We start from the raw sequence: 18963 nt of genomic DNA on the forward strand, positions 1-18963 counted from the left end.
GTTGTCCGTCCCCCAGGGAGGAGGTCATATATAGTTTCTTGTAATCTCCAACCCACTCTCCCTCTACCCTCCCAGTATGACCACTCACACCACTGGTCCTGAAGGAATCATCCGTATTGGCTAGACTTTTATGAAAAAATTTTAATGGGATCTATGTTCATGGGTGATATTTGCCTATATTTTTTGCTTTTAATTGTGTGTGTCTGGTTTTGGTTGTCAGGGTATCAAAATGGGTTTTGGTATCAACATGTTCTTTTTAATTATGAAATGGGCACAAGACATCCAGGCGGCAATCATGAAATGCCAGAGTTCATTAGGTATAAGAAAAATACAAATGAAAACAACAAGATGCCACCTCACATTGACACTCTTAGCAAAATTTAAAAAAAAATAATAATAAATGGTGGAGAGATTGAAAGGCTCCTACATTGCTCGTAGGTTTACAGAATTATATAACCACCGTGGAAAACTCTGGTGCTTCCTTAAACAAATGCAAATACATATATCTATGATCATGTCTTGTGCTCATTTTTAAATTGATTTATTTGTTTTTCTTATTAAGGTTGTTTAATGTTCTGTAGTAAAGAGGCAGGGGAAAAGAGGAAGGCCCTTAATGAGATGGACCGACACAGTGGCTACAACAGTGGGATTAAGCATAGGAACAATTGTGAGGGTGACACAGGACTGGACTGTTGCTCTGTGGTCCATAAAGCCTTTCTGTTGTGCATAAAGTTGCTATGGGTCAGAACCAACCTGATAGCACGTAACAGCAACAACAATTTTCTATGGATTTGAAATTAGCCCTTTATCTGATATATCATTACCAATTTTTCCCTCCTGTATAGGTCTTCTTTTAACTCTTCTAATAAAGTCTTTTCATGTATCTACACGTCATGTTTTTAGAAGGCTTCAATCCTTTGTTTTGTCATCTGGAGTGTGGGTATTTTCCATTATGTTTAGCCCTTAAGTTTGTCCCTGCCTGTTCATTGATGATCTTTACAGCTCTAGAGTTTATAGTTAGGCCTTCAATCTACCTTGAGTTTGTTTTGGGATGTGATATGAGGTCCTGTTTTGTTTTGTTTTTGTAGGTGAGATCCAATTTTCCCGATATTTATAAGGTGTAAACCAGAGGTATAGACTGAGGCCAGTTTACAATGGGTGACCACAATGGCGTAGCTTTCAGCACTGCTAACACACAAGTCCCCACAGTGTGATATACTGACAGACAAGTGGTAGCTATTTACCAATGTCAACAAAAATTATTCTGCTTTTGCCTTAGACAAATGAGACATAAGTGCACCAAATTCATAAAAGTGAACTAATATATAGGAAGTATTCAATATCACTAGTAATTAAATAGAGCTTTTAAAATTATTGATGCCATAGACCAGTATAAATAGTTATTATTAGCAAGCATTTATTTCATCAATATGTTAAAGAGTAATCATAACCCTGTTGACCTAGTAATTAATCTTTTAATGTATCCTAAGGTAACTTTATATCTGGAACAAAGGTACTGATTGTAAAATCATTTATATTAAGCAAGGACCTCAATATGCACCCAATTAAATATTTCAGAACTATTAAGAAAAAGATTTAATCTTTAAAAAATAAAAAAGATTTACTTTTAAAGAATAACAACCAAAAAAAAAAAAAGAATAACAACCAGTAAGACGAATGGGAAGAGACCAGTTCAGGGTCTTATTTTAATATTCCATGTGAGAGATTGTGAAGTTTGAATGATAAGAATGAAGCAGAGAGAATTTTATGAAACATTGGTGACTGATCAGAAGTCAAAACCATCTTCAAGACTTCTGTTTGAATCACCAGAAATATGGTGTTAGCGATTTATAGCAGAATCAACTTATAAGAAGAAAGAGAGTTGGTTTTAGAACTGGGGGCTTGAGATGCTTTAAACATAACATAGCTGCACATGTGGGTCTTAGGCTTATGAGCCAAGCGGAGGAATTTGGCGTTGTGGCCCTTTGGGTTATCCTGAAGATGACTTTTAGGAAGTTGGGATGCTAGGACCTACTTCTGAAGCTGACTGATACACTTGTCACTTAGCACTTAGAAGCAGCTGCTGATGAAGATCAAGGATTGTAGCCTTCGGAAATGGATAACAATTCAATGCAAAGGAAACCAAAACTCTGACAACTGGACCAGTAGGTAACATTATGATTAACGGAGAAGTTGTCAAAGACATCCCTTATTTGGATCCACAATCAAAGCTCATTGAAGCAGCAGTCAAGAGATAAAAAGTACAATTTACCTATTGTACTAGGTAAATCTGCTGCACAAGACCTCTTCAGAGTATGGAAAAACAAGATGTTACCTTGAGAGTTAAGATCGGCCTGATTCAAGTGGAAGTTAGACATTAAATAAGGAAGACTGAAGAAAAATTGATGCATTTGAATTATAGTCCTGGTGAAAGTATCCTGGACTGCCAAAAGAAACACATCTGTCTTGGAAGAAGTGTACAGCCAGAATGTTATTCATCTCATGTACTTTGGACATGCTGTCAGTAGAGACCAGTTCCTGTAGAAGGGCATTGATGGGTAATGTAGAGGGGCAGCAAAAAAGAGGCTTTTGATGAGATAGATGGACACAGTGGTCGCAATGATGAGCTCAAACACAAGAACAATTGTGATGATGAAGCAGGACCAGGCAGTGCTGTACTTAGGTTTGCTATGAGTTGAACCAACTCAATGGCAAGTATTTAAATGATTAAGTGTCCAGGGTGATCAACTCCATAATACAGTGTAATTGCTCTTTCCCTCTTTTTTAAAGATCATTTTACTGGGGGCTCTTACAGCTCTTATAACAGTCCATACATCTATTGTATCAAGCATATTTGTACATGTGTTGCCATCATTATTTTCTAAGCATTTACTTTCTTCTTGAGCCCTTGGCGTAATTGCTCTTGAATGTGGTTATGACTGCAAAGCTACCCCCAACAGTACAAAGCCGGGTGGTGTGGTAGATATTTTTAACAGAAGATTCAATAATTGATCTTAACCATGAAGGGAGCTACCCCAAGTTCACCCAATTGGAGTTAGTCCTCTGAACCACCTCCTCACTTGGTATTTTTCTTCCCCCTTTTCTCTTAAGCACTTTGCTGGAGTCATGGAGTCCTCCTCTTAAGGAGCACATGTAACCCTGCTCTGCACATGGACACAATACCACCAGCGCATTGAACAGCTCTGCTCCTCAACACAGCATCTGTTCCACTCTGGCTTACTGCTGCTCATTTTCGCGCCTTCTGCCTGGGAATGAGTGCCCTTCCATAGACTTAGGGCAAATTCTGTGTAAATGGTGCCAGGTTTTAACCACTCAGCAGGCCATGCACCTTGCTTTGAGTACTGAATCATTTATTAACTATTTTAAGTCATCTCTAAAATGAAGTGCCTCCCTGCAAACAAGGTTTGTCTATAGTTAGTATTTTAGTGCCATATGTCTAAATTTGGACATTGAAATGAAGTTCTATATTTGGAGCTGTAGTTTGGGTTTGGGTTTGTGGGCAACTCTTCAAAAGTTAAAACTCAAAACTATTTTCAGAACCCAAATCCATGTGTCAGAAACATTTCAACCATGTTTAAGCAGTAGCTGGCATTAGAAGTTCAACATCTTTAATGTGAGTTTTCTGTATTGTACAGATTGAAAAAGTGAAGGCAGAAACACCATTCCCCTTCTCCCCCACCCCCTTTTAATTAAGTTTTACCCTGTGCAAAACAGCATAGTATGTTAGTTGTTTTTCTTTAGTTTGGTATTCCAGGCTATCTAGGTCGTCTTAAAAGTTCTGTATTCTTATAGTTCACTAGGTAACAACAAAAAGATAGTCCTTTTTCTTTTTACCTTCCGTGGTCTCTCGGGCTTGGCTGGGGCTGGCCATAGCCAGACACCTGCCGCTTACATCCTCCTCAGTTACAGATGTGGCAGGTTCGAGCTGCAGGATCGCCTTCAAGTCGCGGAAGAACTTCATCGTCTTAGAGCCGTCTCCAGAGTTGTGAGCACATTTGACTGTCCTGTATTCTTATTTGAGATTTTTGTACTTTGCCCAGCACAGTTTCCAGTTTCTGTGAACGCCTAATGCTTGCAGCTGGCTCGAGATGTAAATAAAGACTCCTTTATTTCTGAGGGTTCCATGGAGTCGTTTTCGTATGCTTTTTTCTCCCCAGATACTTAACAAAACCTTAACCTCCTCTTCAGTCCAGTGCTTCCCCGCGCCACTCTCCATGTTGAAAGTGACCTGGAAATGATTCACTATCTCTAGCCAAGGTTTTGTTTCCTAGGAAACCAGCCGGCTGGTTGACAGTAAGCTCCAAAAAGCTGCAAGGATCTTGTTGAACTGGTTCAAGCCGCCTGAGGGGAGTAATTTGAGAAACTGCCAAATAAGCAGGCATTGTGATTAACAGCAGCTCAGACCCAAAAGACTTTTGACCTTATTCCTTTCCACTCTGGAGAAAACCACCCTTGAGGCAGAAGGGAAAGGAAAACATTTTTGTGTTGTATTTCTTTCCTTCCCCAATTTCCTGTTTTACCAAATGATGGCTGATTTTAAAGGCTGTTTTGAAATGATGGGCAGAGTCTGTGGCCCTGATGTTCAGAGTTGATGTGAATGCTTCTCTTCCTCTGCCATGAATCACTTGGTCTTCTGACATCACTTCACTAGATAAATAAATAAATCTGTCACAATATATTCACTCTCACATATGCTGTAGTGTTGGGCACATCTATTTTTAGCCTAGTATCTAATGCATTAGTAAAGTGATTGTATTCTTTTAAAATTTTTTTACTTGACAGAAACTTTAATATGTTAAGGATTTTCTTGTGATTGAAATGCTTAAACAATTACTATTTTAAAATTTGGAAGAGATTATTTATACCAAATAACTGAGATAAATATATCAGTTTATGTGTATGTACATTATTGTGTCTCCATGAGTTGGCATCCACTCAATGGCAATGAGTTGGGTTTGGTTTTGGTTATGTACATATCTGGTAGAGATTTTATTTTCATGTTTACCTTGGTATCTATTCTGTAGTGCAATAGATGGTCTGGAGGTGGACCTATCTGACCTCTGGCTTCCCTGTCACCATGAGGCAGGGGCCAGACAGGCCTCTAGGATCCATCCTTCTTGACCTGTTCTGCCACCAACCATTCCTCCCATGTCAACCCTATTTCTATGCTGGGTTTGATCATTGCTAAAGGCCACCCAGAACTCACAGATAATACAATTAAGGGGTTTTGTTACGGAATTTAAAGAGAAGAAAACTCGCTGGTTCAACTCATAGTGACCCTTTGAATAGGGTAGAACTGCCCTTATGGATTTCTGAGACGTAATTCTTTATGGGAGCAGAAAGCCTCGTCTTTCTCCGAAGAATGGCAGCTCACTGTAACTGGGGCTCCTAGGGAAGTTAATAGGTCACCCCAGTTCAGGATCCGTAAAACATGAAGGATACAGTCATTGGTCCACAGCAACGTCTCTCCTCATGTTGCAACTGCTCAGATGTGTCCAGGGACTACAGACGGCAAGCACAAAGAGAGTTGAGTTGGAAAGGAAGGAAAAGCACCTGGCACAGCAGGTGGGCACTCCAGTGAGTTGCCCTTGAATGAACTGTGTCTAGGGGTTTTTATCAGATGTGGGGTACTTGGCCTGTCTGCATCTCTGGGTTATGAATGGACCAGTTCCAGGACTGGTCTTATTTATTTCTCAGGTCCAGTCATAAATTGTGTCATGCTCTCTGTCCATGGCTGGGTCTCAGGTTTGCTGACTTTGAAGTTTAAATCAGCCTAGGGATCTGATGTCTGCTGATGTAAGATTTAAACTGTCAGAGGCTGTTGAGTTCACCCCTCCAGTCATCCCGGTGCTTCCTCCACCGAGCCTCTTCCCCATACTATGGCTGCAGGCTCTCTGTCCACTCTCACTTAGCCAGCAGCCAACTCTCTGGCCCTCAGCCGCTCAGTCACGTGCCCTCTGGCCTTCTGCTAGGAAGCCAACCGGCATGTCTGGGTCTCATTGCCCATAGTCTTGAGTCAGATGAGAAGGTACCCCTGCCCCACCACTGCTCCTCAGAGCCTCAGTGCCACAGTCTTTGGTGCATCTGCTCTCGGAAGCCTCCACCACTTAAGACAGATTCTGGACATGCTCTTCTAACGGACCTGGGGTTCTCTGTGTCCCAGATGGCTGGGACATACCTGGAGGAATGGCTTTGGAGGTGTGGTGTCTTGTGTCAGACCCCCTAGTAATCTTGAAAATGTCCCCAAGGTAACAGGGTGTGACTTGGCTCACACCCTCTACTCAGGTCAGGACATAGCCCTACTTAATCCTGTAACAGAACTCCTTCACAATGGGGTCCTAGCCACAGGCAGAGTCCAGAACACTTTAGTTCACATGCTGTCACATGCACGTGACCCATTCTTTGTCTTCCTTAAAACATAATCTAGGTAGAGAGAAATATCAGAACTTTGAAAGAAAAAGCAGAAGTGTCCAAATGGTAGTATCCAGAAATAAGCATTTTACCTGCTCTTATATTTAGAGATTTTCCTTTAAAAACCTAATTTAGAAGGTTATAAGGAATCATAATCTGAAAGGTCAGCAGTTTGAAACTATCAGCTGCTTGCTCTGAGGGAGAAAGACAGGGCTTTTCTGCTTCTATTAACAGTTAAAGTCTTGGAAACTCAGCAAGGGCAGGTCTACATGCCCTATAGGGTCGCTGTTGAGTTGGCATCAACTTGATGGCAGTGAGTTTTTGTTTGTTTGTTTGTGTATGGAATCATATTGTCTGGGTATAATCCTGGCCGTCATTGCTCTCTGCTTGACAGTGGGCAGGTTACTTCACTTCTTCAAGTGATTTTGTTCCCTTAGTGCCCCTTATCTGTAATGGCCCTGATAATATGTACTTCAAAGGGGTACCATTGAGCTGTTGTTCGTAAGATCAGTGGTTCGAACCCACCAGTCTCCCATTCTGTTGGAGATAGGTCAGGCTCTATGTCTATAAAGATCTGAAATCTCAGAAACCCAAATGGGCAGTTCCGCCCTCTCCTGTAGGGTCATTAAGTGTTAGAATCGACTCAGTGACAGTGAGTTTGGTTCTGTCGGTCACAGCATTGTTCATATAAATACTTGGGGCAGTGACTGGCATATAAGAAGACCCATCCGTTGTTCCTTTTCATTTGCTGTTGTTACTGATCATGTGTGGTCCTTGTCCTAGTAGCATTAAGTATGCTATCAGACCATGTTCATGGATGCTTGATGAGGAAAGTGAGTTTCAGAAAGTTCAAGAGGCTTACCAACTGGGCATCTAACAGCTGGTACCTTTTGTTTTCTTTCCAGGGGTCAGGAGAGTGCTGGAATTGTGACCAGCGATGGAAGTTCTGTACCAAAGTTCAGAACACACAAGGTACACTCGAACCTTTAGGAATTTGATTATAAAGATAACAATGGCTACACAACTAGGATAGGGTGCTGGGGAATTTTGGATAAGTAGTTTGAATTGCGCTGTAATGTTTAGAGAGCAGGCACTACAACCTATATGCTTCACATGTTCTTGGAGTGACTAACTGGTTTAGCGCTTCTGAAGCACTAGGAATACTCTGCTTTGTGTGGTTTCTGGTTTGGGATTGCTTAAGTAAAGGGCCAGCACCTTTTATTGCTCTGTTTGTCTCTGAGATGCACTTTGCCTTTCTTTGCCTTTGTAAGGGAATGGGTCTTGTGAATCATGTCTTCACTGAGGACAACTTGAAGAAATTATATATTTCCAATCTCGGGATTGGACACACGAGGTACGCCACGACTGGAAACTGTGAGTTAGAAAACTGTCAGCCCTTTGTGGTTGAGACGCTGCACGGCAAAATAGCGGTGGCACACAACGGCGAGTTGGTCAACGCAGGCCCCTTAAGGAAAAAGGTAGGTGGGCTTGATTTTTCATTCTCTTTTTCTAACAGTTGTGATTTCTCTATGAAGATCTTGTTAAAGGCTTTTAAAAATTGTTGCCACCTGTTGTCTAACTGCAAAGAACAGTTGCATCAGAATACCCTGGGGTGCCTGTTAGAACGACAGATTCCAAAGTGCCACCCCGAGTCCCTCAGCTGTCAGGGCTGGGTTGGGAGGAGTGTATGTTGAGAATCTGCCTATCAGAGTAGAGCGTTGGCAGAGATTTAAGGTCGATGCTAGAAGCACGGAGAAATTGGTTCCCGTGCGCAAAGCATAAGAAGTAGATGGAGTATAACCTAACCTTCCAGATGACAAGTATGAGAAAAATGCTTTGGAAACATTTGTAATAACCTAAAGATAGCCCAGGCAAGATATATTGTTGATTGCATGTTATTGGGAACTTGCACTGCTTGTGGTTTCAGTTCTTAGCCTGTACCTCTTGTCATTTCCTAACACACACACACACACCCATGCGTACCTCCTCCCTCCCCCACCCTCTGCCAACTCCCCCATTTGTCCTTGGCCAGGTGGTGTCTTTTTATATTCTTGGTAGCTTACTTACTTGGTGTTCATGAATTGCTGTCAGGTATGTCTTTAGATGGTTTTTAGTGGCAGAACAGTCACACACACACAAACTCTTTCCCCTTAGATTTTAGGCCAAGGACTTCATATAGGATAAATAGCTACAGAACTTGATGATGAGCTAACTGGTGGGTGGAGAGCATCCAGAGCCCAGTCCGCAGGACCACTCATTGCCCTACTTCTGAATCTACCTTTGGATATTTCCCAGGGCGTTTCCCTGTTTTCTTACGTTCTTCACTTCCCCCCAATTCAGAAAGTTTGTGTGAGAAATTTCCATTGCTTTTTAGTGTCATTTTCCCCACAATGTTTTGAAGCTTCCTTGTATGAAGAAGTAAAAACTACAAAACAAACAACACAACCCCTGCCCCCAACTCATCCCCATTGAGATCGCCACTAAGAGCTCAGTTTCAGTTATTTTCAACTCATTATTTCTAGATAAAATCCCTTTGTCTCCTCCCATAAAGAACCCTGTTGGCATGGGCTGTGTTGGGCTGCTGACCATAAGGTGGGCAGTTCAAACCCAGCAGTCGCTCTGTGGGGTGAAGAAGACTGTCTGCTCCTGTAAAGACTTACTGTATTGGAAACCCAAAGGAACATCTCTACTCAGTCTTGTAGGGTTGCTTTCAAGTCAGAATTTACATAATGGCAGTGGGTTTGTCTTTCGCCTTATTTTGTTTTTGCCTACTCAAAATGATTGGAATTAAATTCCTATGCACATCGACAAGCATGCCTTTATCCTGGATGAATAACAGAAATGTGGGTGAAGGTAGACAACGGACATGAAATAATAATAACAATACATAATTGATCAAGGATTCACGAGGGTGGGAAGGTGGGGGAGGAGGGAAAAAGAGGAGCTGATACCAAGGGCTCAAGTAGAAAATGTTTCGGAAATGATGGAGACATGTGTTTAAATATGCTTGATAAAATTGATGTATGGAATGTTGTAAGAGCTCTCCCCATAAAATGATTTTTTAAAAAGAATACCCTTATCTTAGTCATCCTTGTGTAAAACCTCATATTCACCAGCGTACAACCAAGAATTTATGATTTTGTTACATTTAATAAGTTAATACAATCGATTTCTTCTAACTCTGTTAGAAATAGTCTTTGGTGATGAACAGCCACCAGCAGACTGTAGAGTGCCACACCTCCTTAAGGGCTCTACCCGATTGTCTGGGCTGGTGAAGGTAGAACAGGTTAGGTCCCTAGCCCGTATCCTCATGGCTCCTTCAGAATAGCTCCAACCTTCTTTCAAACTTCACTGTCTAAAGGGTTTGTCTGTCTTCTAAAGTAGTTTTTTGTGTATGTGAAAATGTTCAGCGTCTCAGTTCTTAATACACGCATACACTTTTGCCCTTGGTGGGGTGCAGGGTTTTCTAAGCGAGTAGCAGCAGCTGTCTGTTATGGCTGCCTGTTGGGGAAAGGTGGGGTGGAGCTTCCCGTCTAATGATTACATGTTCCGCCTGTCTCTATATACAGCTTCTCCGTCATGGTGTTGGCCTATCCACAAGTTCTGATAGTGAAATGATCACCCAGTTACTGGCGTGCACCCCTCCTCAGGAGCGAGACGATACCCCAGACTGGATAGCAAGGTCAGTGTACGACTTGGAGTTGCAGCTGTGGTAACGAGAACTTGGCCATGCTTGCGTCTGTAACTGGGATTGTTCATTCAATTATTTCATTACTTTTCAGGATTAAAAACTTGATGAGCGAGGCCCCGACAGCATATTCCCTGCTTATCATGCACAGAGACGCTATTTATGCAGTGCGAGATCCATATGGGAATCGTCCTCTGTGCATTGGCCGCCTTATTCCCGTACCTGATATAAATGAAAAAGGTAAAAAACCTAAGGTGGAATATAATTTCAAAGATCACACTGGTCTCACTGCCAGCAAGTCTATTCTGACACACAGCAACCCTAACGGACATGGGAGAACTGGCCCCGTGGGTTTATGAGGGCGTCAAATCTGTACAGAAAGCCTCATCTTAACTCCGGGGAGCAGTTGGTAGGTTTGAAGTGCTGAGCTAGCTGCTAGCAGCCTATCTTATGACCCATTACACTCCCAGGCCTTCTGTACAAAGCAGGAGTGTTATACCCCCAGATCTTTAGGTGTAAGACATTTATGGTGGGGGGCTGGACTAGAAGTGGATTGGTTGAGTTGCTGAGGCTGCGATGCTTTTCACGTCGTTATTGTGTGTCCCCTCTTTTCTGTCTGGATTGCCTTGCCTGCCTCTGTGTCCTTCGATCAGCTCTTTGATATCTGTAGTACAGGCTTTAGGGATTTTGTTCTTGACCTAGGTGTCTTATTCCAGCCTTGGTATCCTAATATTAGAAAGAATCTTGGGAGGTGATTTACTTAATGTTTGACTTAAAGCAAATGAAAATGCATGCGATCTTAGAAGTCATAGAAACATTCTGCGAGTGTTCTTCATTTATCTATCTGGTGTCTAAAAGTGCTCTGGAAATGGTCAGCTTCTTGTGTGTGCATTAACCACATTGATCTTATGGTTTACAGGAAAAAACCCTTTAGACCCAGAAGGATGGGTGGTGTCTTCAGAATCGTGTAGCTTTTTATCAATTGGTGCCATGTAAGTCTATCGTTTAGCATTTTAGCTTTTAATTTATTCATTGTGGTTTTTCTTTTGACTTTTAATATACAAGGAACTTTCATTGGCAAGAAAACACATTTAAAAGAGCCTTTTCTTGATAAAAAAATCATATTGTAAATGACAGGGAGTGTGGAGTGGAAACCCAAAGCCCATCTGTAGGCAACTGGACATACCCTACACAGAAGGGTCGCGGGGAGAAGAGCCAATCAGGGTGCAGTGTTGAAACTTACAACTTTGATGAAACATACAACTTTCTTCTAGTTCTTGAATGCTTCCCCCCCTACTATCATGATCCCAATTCTACTTTACAAATCTGGCTAGATCAGAGGATGTACACTGGTACAGAGAGGAACTGGAAACACAGGGAATCCAGGACAGATGAACACCTCAGGACCAAGAATTAGATTAGTGATATCAGTAGGCTAAGGGGAAGGTGGGTGTGGAGAGAAAGGAGTAACCAATCACAATTATCTACGTATAACCCCCTCCCTGGGTGCAGTGGAAGAAGAAAGACGCCGGACAGTGTAAGACATGACAAAATATGAAGAATTTATAAATTATCATGGGTGAGGGGAGGGAAGGGAGGAAAAATGAGGAGCTTATATCAAGGGCCCTAGTAGAAAGCAAATGTTTTGAGAATGATGATGACAACAAATGTGCTTGACACAGTGGATGGATGTATGGATTGTGATAAGAGTTGTACAAGCCCCCAATAAAATGATTTAAAAAAAAATTCTCACTGCACCACAAAAAAACACCTTTTCTTTTGTACCTGTCCTACAGTTGCAGTGACTTTGACTTTAATGTCCAGTGATACCTTCTAACTCTAATTCTGAAGCTCGTACCCTTCTTTCAGATTGCTTAGACATTTTGGAAAAGGATCGAGCTCTTCAACGAGGACAAGGAATAGTTACTGTAGAAACACTGTCCCCACAGCCTTTATTCTTCCAAAACCTGTAAGCCTAGGCCCTTTATATTTGAAAACTGAGTTGGAATTTATGGGTGAAAAAATGATTTATATAAGTTGCTGCTATAGGCAAATTCCCTTTTACTTAAGAAAAAGACCATCTTTAGATCTATGTTAAACTGGACCATCTGCTCTCTAGAAGTGCCTTATCAGAGTTGTTATTATCAGCCTTAAGGACTTAAATAAAGTCCTCTTTCCTTAATATTTTAAATTATTTCCCTAGATATTTCCGGGAAGTCATGCCTGGAGAAATTGTGAAAATCTCCAGACAGGACGGTGTGAAAACACTTGATATCATACCAAGGTCTGGAGGAAATCCGATGGCTTTTTGTATCTTTGAATATGTATATTTTGCAAGACCAGATAGTATATTTGAAGGTAAGGGAACTTTCTTTTCCTGGACTGTTACTGGCATAGCTCTTTTGTTGACCTCCGTGGACCATGGCCATGCTTGGCCTGGAGTGCTACCTGACCCTCCACACACACCCCTACCCCCCCACCCCCCACTTTCATTCAGATCTTAAGTTTTGTTTTTCTTTGAGGATTTTTTTTGTTTGTTTCTTAGGATTGTGATTTTTTTTTTTATCTGTAGTAAATCTTGTTAAGTCAAAGTCAAACTAGTGTTTTTAGACTAACCATATTGTTGTATCACACTGAGTAAAATGAATCTGTTTCCTTTGCCAACGACACCAGGCCAAATGGTGTACACGGTGAGATACCGCTGTGGGCAGCAGCTGGCAATTGAAGCCCCTGTAGATGCAGATCTGGTCAGCACGGTTCCCGAATCTGCCACGCCAGCCGCTCTGGGTTACGCCACAAAGGTGTGTGCTCTTGATCAGCAAGGTCCAGTGAATTTCTCCTCTCAGAGGAACAAGACATCCTGCCGATGTGGAGAAATGTTTATCGACTTATTATAAAGAAAAAGGACGGTGTGAGGATGAATACTGATTTGCTTGCGAGAGTTATTTTTTTTCTCAGCCTTTTCATTCAATGCCTCTACATTCAATAAAAACCACAGCACACACTCCTACAGTGTGGAAAGATAACAACATGAGTATACGTAGAATCTGGTGTTAATATGTATTCATCTGTTCTTTGAAGTGTCCTCGTAAGCCACTGATGAATTTGTTCCTTACTAAATGTGAATAATAACAAAGCTTTATTTTTCCTTTTAAAATATTGTTCCTAGTGTTATGCCTAATTTTCCATTTTTGCAACCAGTAGTTTGATCCTGAATTATAATATACAACATCCACTCCTTTGGGTAGCTTGGTTTATTAGTTTGTACAAGAAATGCCATTTTACAAAGCTAATAGCTTGAGCAATGTATAAATTACTTCTTTTCCCTCAAAAAGCAGCTCTTTCATGTACTGGTTAATTAATTTCTTGTAGCTGATCATTTTTAAATGAGGACATCAAAAAGTATGGAGGGAAAATAATCATTCTCTTTGAATTCCTTTTATCACAAACTTTTTGTAGCCCCCTCACGTAACATCTTCTGAAGGTGATGCCTGCTTGCCATGTTTTCAGAGGTGTAGTATTGTCCTTCCAGGGGAGGAGTATTTGTAGTGATAGTTATTTAGAGAGAAGCACTTCAGATTCTCACAGAATGAATTGGTTTAGCCAAGGAGTGTACTTTTATCGCTTGTTTTACATTATGGGTCTTAACTCACACAGCTTAAATAAGTGCAGGAAAATCATAATGAGGTGATGAAGAGTTTAGAAATAAAATTTTGAAACTTTGCATACATGGTGTGGTGTTAGTCTGACTTACAGAAACTAGGAGCCTGGAGTATTTTAGATATTGCTTCTGATTGTTATCTTCTTCCCCCTCCTCCAGTGTGGCCTTCCGTATATAGAGGTGCTATGTAAAAATCGGTACGTTGGAAGAACCTTCATACAGCCAAACATGAGGCTGAGACAACTTGGTGTTGCAAAAAAATTTGGAGTATTGTCAGACAACTTTAAAGGCAAAAGAATTGTGCTTGTAGACGATTCAATTGTGAGAGGCAATACCATCTCGCCCATAATAAAATTACTCAAAGAATCCGGTGCAAAAGAGGTAAGAAAAATCAAAAGATATCCTGAAATACTAGTCATTCGGGTGATGTTGCCACAAACACTCAGAACCGTGAATCAGAATGGATGGTTCATATGACAACCTTCTGATCAGTGAGGTTTAGTAATCTCTGTAGTAGTACTTGCTAAATTTTGATCTGTATTAGATTTAAAAACTAAACATAAAAGCTTTAGAAAGTATTTAAAATTGACTAAAAGGTATAACAAAAGCCAAAGGAAAAAATAGAATATATAAGTCTCTGGATTATTTTCTTTCTTGGCAGACTTAAAAGCAATTCCAGTGTAACACATTTGATACCTTAAGTTTTATGTTTAAAATATTTTAAATGTATTCTAAATCTAATTATTTCAAGTATTCAAATTACAGAAATGGAAATGGCGGTGCTATTTGCAACTAATAATTGAGCATATTTTTTTGAGCATATTTAAAAGTAAAATCTAGTAGGAGGAAGTAGGACGGGAAACCGTCTGAGAAAGTATGTATCAATTAGAAAGTTTCAAAGATAATTTTAGTTATGATTTTCCAGCCTTTTTATAATTATGATCCTAGTTCTCTTTGAGATTCATTCAGTGGATGGAAATCATGTAATAGAAAATAGAGTTCTAGTAAAGTAAATTCAGTCTCTGTTTAATAGTAAAAGATAAAAACCTAGAAGTAGCTTCACTGTTTATCAGTGAGAGGAGGGTGTAGTGAATTGGTACATTCATGTGATGAAATAAAATGTAGCCATTGAAAACGCTTAATGTGGTCAAACATTAGCTAGTCAGTACAAAAGGGCTGCAGAGTAAGTGTCCACGCGCGTTCCTCTTCGTTGCCACACAAAACCAGCCCGTGGCTGTGGAGTGCCTTCTGCCTGTGGACCCCACGCAGAGGGAGGTTGCTTCATAGAGGGGCACAGCACTGAGAAGCAGCACTCCAGCCTTTTCCTGGAGACACGTCTCGGTGGACTTAGCTCTGTGTCAAGGTCTGTTTGTTTGAAATGAACTTGTCACTAAAGACACACAGTCCATTTCAGTTTTCCTTCCTTTGTTTTTTTTTTAAGCCCCTCAGACCAGTGTTTAGGTTTCAGGGATAAGGAACATGGAGGGTCTTTTGGTTTGTTTGTTTTGGGAGTAGAAAGCCTTTTCTTTGTTCTGAGGACTGGGCTGGTGGTGTAGAACCACTGACTTCCCTTACACCCCCAGGGCACTGCACTACCAGGGCTCCTTATTGCTCGCCAGAGGATGAGAACCCCAATACAAAGTAAGGAGGGAACCCAGCCAGCCAGTTCCGTCCCCTATGCTTAGGTTTTTGTTTTAATCTACTGGATCATCGCTTTCATTTAAAGACTTTTAAATAAGAGGTAAACAAAAATGCCCTTGCGGCGTCACAAAAGAAAATTAACAGGAAATTAAGTAGGGAAGTCAAATCCTTAAATGAGAAGTAGGAGATTTAAAGGAAGAGAATTCCCCATTGATAGCTGACTGGAAGAGGCAGTAGACCACTTTAGAAATGGTTGACATTGTGAAATTTTTGTTGGTGATCTTTGAAGTCCTGAGCACGACTAGTCAAGTAAGATTCTCTGTTGGTATGTAATTCTAGAAGTAGGTTCAGGAGCGTTGGTGGGATAATGGCTTGCGTAGTGGGCTTTTTGCTAATCCTCAGGTCAACAGTTCAAAACCACCAGAGAGGCTTCCCACTAGGGTCAAGTATGACATTCTCAGAAAACTACAAGGGCAGTTATACTCAGTGTCACTCTGCGTTGGCATCAACCCTATGGCAGTGAGTTTGGGCTTTTTGGTGGTGGTTAAGTAGTTCTGACTCAATCAGGACCCTTGGTTATGTGTTGGGCTCCAATCCAAGAGATCAGCAGTTTGAACCCACTCTTCAAGAGAAAGATGGGGCTATGACACCCATAAACAGTTTTAGAAAGTCATAGGGCAGTTCTACCCGGCCCCCTAGGGTTGCTATGAGTCAGCATCAACTCGATGGCAGTGAGTTGGGGAGTTGTGGCAGAATACTGGAGTGCTGTATGTATTTCAAGTAATTTTTCAGAATTCATTTTAGTGGAATACTTCATGGTATGCTTTGTCATGGCTATATTGTTATTAAATATTTTGATGAATTTTATGTTGGCATTAAATAATTTTTGATCAATTTTATATTGAATTTGATATATGGAAGAGAATTTTGAGTAGTTGTTACAGTTATTGTAATCTCAACATAATGTGTGAAATGATTTCTTTCCAAGGTACACATTCGAGTAGCTTCACCGCCAATTAGGTACCCATGTTTCATGGGGATAAACATTCCCACAAAAGAAGAGCTTATTGCCAATAAGCCAGAATTTGGACATCTTGCAGAATATTTGGGTATGTATTATAGTTTACTTTTAGTTATATCTTTAATCTTATATTAATGGGGAAAATCCGAAGTATGTAACTCTTTGCATTCTTATTTAAGTAGCGTTCCCATATTTGTTAAAAGTAGATACCATGTATTCTGGCCAGGACTTGAACACCTTTTTTAAAAAACAGAACATTTTTATTGGTATCTAATTCACATATCATACAATTCAGTATTTCAGTCATATTGTATGAACATTGTACAAGCATTACCACAATTTTAGGGCACCGCCACCCCCACCCCCCACCCCCCGGTTAAATTGCCTTTACAATGAGTTGTGTAATCACAATTCATTCTAGTGGTCCCTCCCCTCCTGCTTTCATTGTTTACTCTTGAAATCCCCTCACCCTCCCTATCTCCTACCCCCACCCCTACCTCTCCTGTAAATGGTAGGATCAATTATTATCTCTACACATCCACTCCTTCTGTGCTCCACAATCTGGGAAACCCAACAGAAACATCAAAAAGCAAATTGAGATAGTGCTAAGAATAAAATAAAAATAACAACATAAAAATACAAATAATGAGTAAGAAAGAAAAGACTACCCTCTATTTAAAAAACCAGGGAAGAAATTTTTGTCAGGGAAGACGCAAGAGATACTAGCACCTAAAACAAATTCAGGTTCGGTGAGTAGGGAGGTCAATTGACCAAGTATCAATTGAACACTTTGAAGTGTGGGAGGGCCTGGCCTGTGCAGACAGCACTCTAAGTGCTGTGTTGGAGAGCAAGACTAAGGAGAGATCAGAGGGAGAATGGAGGGTTCCCAGGAATTGGAGGTTGAACACCACGGGGTTCAGGTTGGGGAAATGAAGCTTTTCAGGTCGAAAGAACTGCAAGTATATCTGTTAAAGCCTCTCAAAGGTCAGATTCTAAGGAAATAAATGGTTCAACATGAATACAGATAATAAAGTAAAAAGCTTATGTCGGTTTACCAGAACACTTAAGTATGTTTTGGGTAAGACAATGCCCTTTCAAAATCAAGTAAAATCTCACAAGGATGTTCAGCTAGTGTGTACCAGTTGTTTCATGTATTATGCCTTACCTGTTAATGTTTTAAGTGCCACTCTAAGGGGTTTCATGTTGTGAGCACTCACTGTTGTTGGCCAGGAACTATATTACATTTTTGTAGTGTGCTTTATAATATATAAGAACATGAAGACCCTAAACTACTGGAGTGTTACCTCCAATTACAGATGAAAACATAGATTTAGGAAAGGTAAGTGACCTTGCCCTTAAATTCTAACTCAGATATTCCTGTTTCAAAATCTATTTTGTTAATCAAGGAAAGTTCTCTGGGAATTTTCTAAATCCATCCTAGACTCGAAGCTTCCACTGTTTTAAATTTTTGTCCCTAAATTCCAATGGAAATTAAACAAAATAATGTAAATGAAGGCTTTTAGTTAAAGTGTTCCGTGTGTCCTTTTTTCTTTTTAAAGAAAGGCATAACGACTCTTCTCTGGAGGCAACTCTTCCTTTCTAAAGGAGTTCTTGACCTTTTCATTTTTCTCTACCCTCACAGGTGCAAACAGTGTTGTGTATCTGTCAGTAGACGGACTGGTTTCATCTGTACAAGAAAGGCTACCATTTAGAAAACAGATAATGGAAAAGCAGGAAACCAGCAGGATCCAAGAAAACGGAAACGGTCCGAAGTGCTTTCAGAAGTACAGTCACTGTACAGCATGTCTCACTGGAGAATACCCTGTAGAGCTGGAGTGGTAGCTACGGAGGGCGCACGGGTTCTTTCAAAGTACACATTTGGTCAAGAAGTTACGGTGATCACACCTTACCAACGCACTGTTCCCTGGTTGCTGTTTGTGGTTGGTGCTGCCAAGGCTGGTTCCATTTACAACAGATAGCTCCATCCTGTTCCATCCTTACCACCACTGCTGTGGTGGAACCCATTGTTACAGCCTGTCTTTCTGAAGGTCTTCCTCCTCTTGGCTGCCCCTCTGCTCTACCAAGGATGATGTCCTTCTCCAGGGACTGGCCCCTTCGGATAACACACCCACAGATAAAGTCTTGCCATCTACACTTCTAAGGAGCATTGTGACTGGACTTCTTCCAAGATAAAATAGCCAGATTTGTTTGTTCTGGCGATCTGTTCTTCGCCCTAACCCTAGTTCAGATGCATCGGTAGCCTGTTGGTCTTCACTGACTCATTGTCCAGCTTCACGTCCCTATGAAGTGATCAAAATACCATGCGATTATGTTTACCTGTGGACACGTGAACGTTTTACTGAAACGCCAAAGTGCTGTGATTTCTTTAATAAGTCTAGATAAATATTTTGGTGTTATCTAGAAATGTGGGTGATCTTTTCCTTTTTCACTTCCTAGCCTAAACCTTATTATCCATTATGAAGGTTATGTTAGTCCGGGTTTACTAGAGAAACAAATCCA

General features: G+C 40.8%; 2 protein-coding genes across 3 annotated transcripts in view; one reads left to right on the top strand and one right to left on the bottom strand.

Annotated features, from left to right (window-relative positions):
- PAICS (phosphoribosylaminoimidazole carboxylase and phosphoribosylaminoimidazolesuccinocarboxamide synthase) overlaps positions 1 to 4206 on the bottom strand; it is a 12784-nt gene extending 8578 nt beyond the window's left edge. Inside the window, exon 1 of the mRNA XM_045284141.1 lies at positions 3856 to 4206. Coding sequence (XP_045140076.1) covers positions 3856 to 3982 — 127 coding nt within the window. The 5' untranslated portion in view covers positions 3983 to 4206. The remainder of the gene's footprint in view (positions 1 to 3855) is intronic.
- The window catches only part of PPAT (phosphoribosyl pyrophosphate amidotransferase), a 40414-nt gene extending 21881 nt beyond the window's left edge, over positions 1 to 18533 (top strand). The window contains exons 1-11 of one of the 2 annotated variants that reach the window (XM_045284140.1): positions 4596 to 4614; positions 7338 to 7404; positions 7704 to 7910; positions 10002 to 10114; positions 10215 to 10360; positions 11040 to 11112; positions 12324 to 12478; positions 12794 to 12921; positions 13941 to 14162; positions 16411 to 16531; positions 18086 to 18533. In XM_045284140.1, coding sequence (XP_045140075.1) covers positions 4613 to 4614; positions 7338 to 7404; positions 7704 to 7910; positions 10002 to 10114; positions 10215 to 10360; positions 11040 to 11112; positions 12324 to 12478; positions 12794 to 12921; positions 13941 to 14162; positions 16411 to 16531; positions 18086 to 18285 — 1434 coding nt within the window. In that variant the 5' untranslated portion in view covers positions 4596 to 4612 and the 3' untranslated portion in view covers positions 18286 to 18533. Of the gene's footprint in view, positions 1 to 4595; positions 4615 to 7337; positions 7405 to 7703; positions 7911 to 10001; positions 10115 to 10214; positions 10361 to 11039; positions 11113 to 12323; positions 12479 to 12793; positions 12922 to 13940; positions 14163 to 16410; positions 16532 to 18085 lie in introns of those variants that run through there. The other variant, XM_004706298.2, reaches the window with a different exon arrangement.
- Positions 18534 to 18963: the final 430 nt, after the last annotated feature.

This window comes from Echinops telfairi, unplaced genomic scaffold (assembly GCF_000313985.2).
Source record: "Echinops telfairi isolate 266 unplaced genomic scaffold, ASM31398v2 ScPeMD7_7468;HRSCAF=8506_0, whole genome shotgun sequence".
Classification (NCBI taxonomy): Eukaryota; Metazoa; Chordata; class Mammalia; order Afrosoricida; family Tenrecidae; genus Echinops; species Echinops telfairi.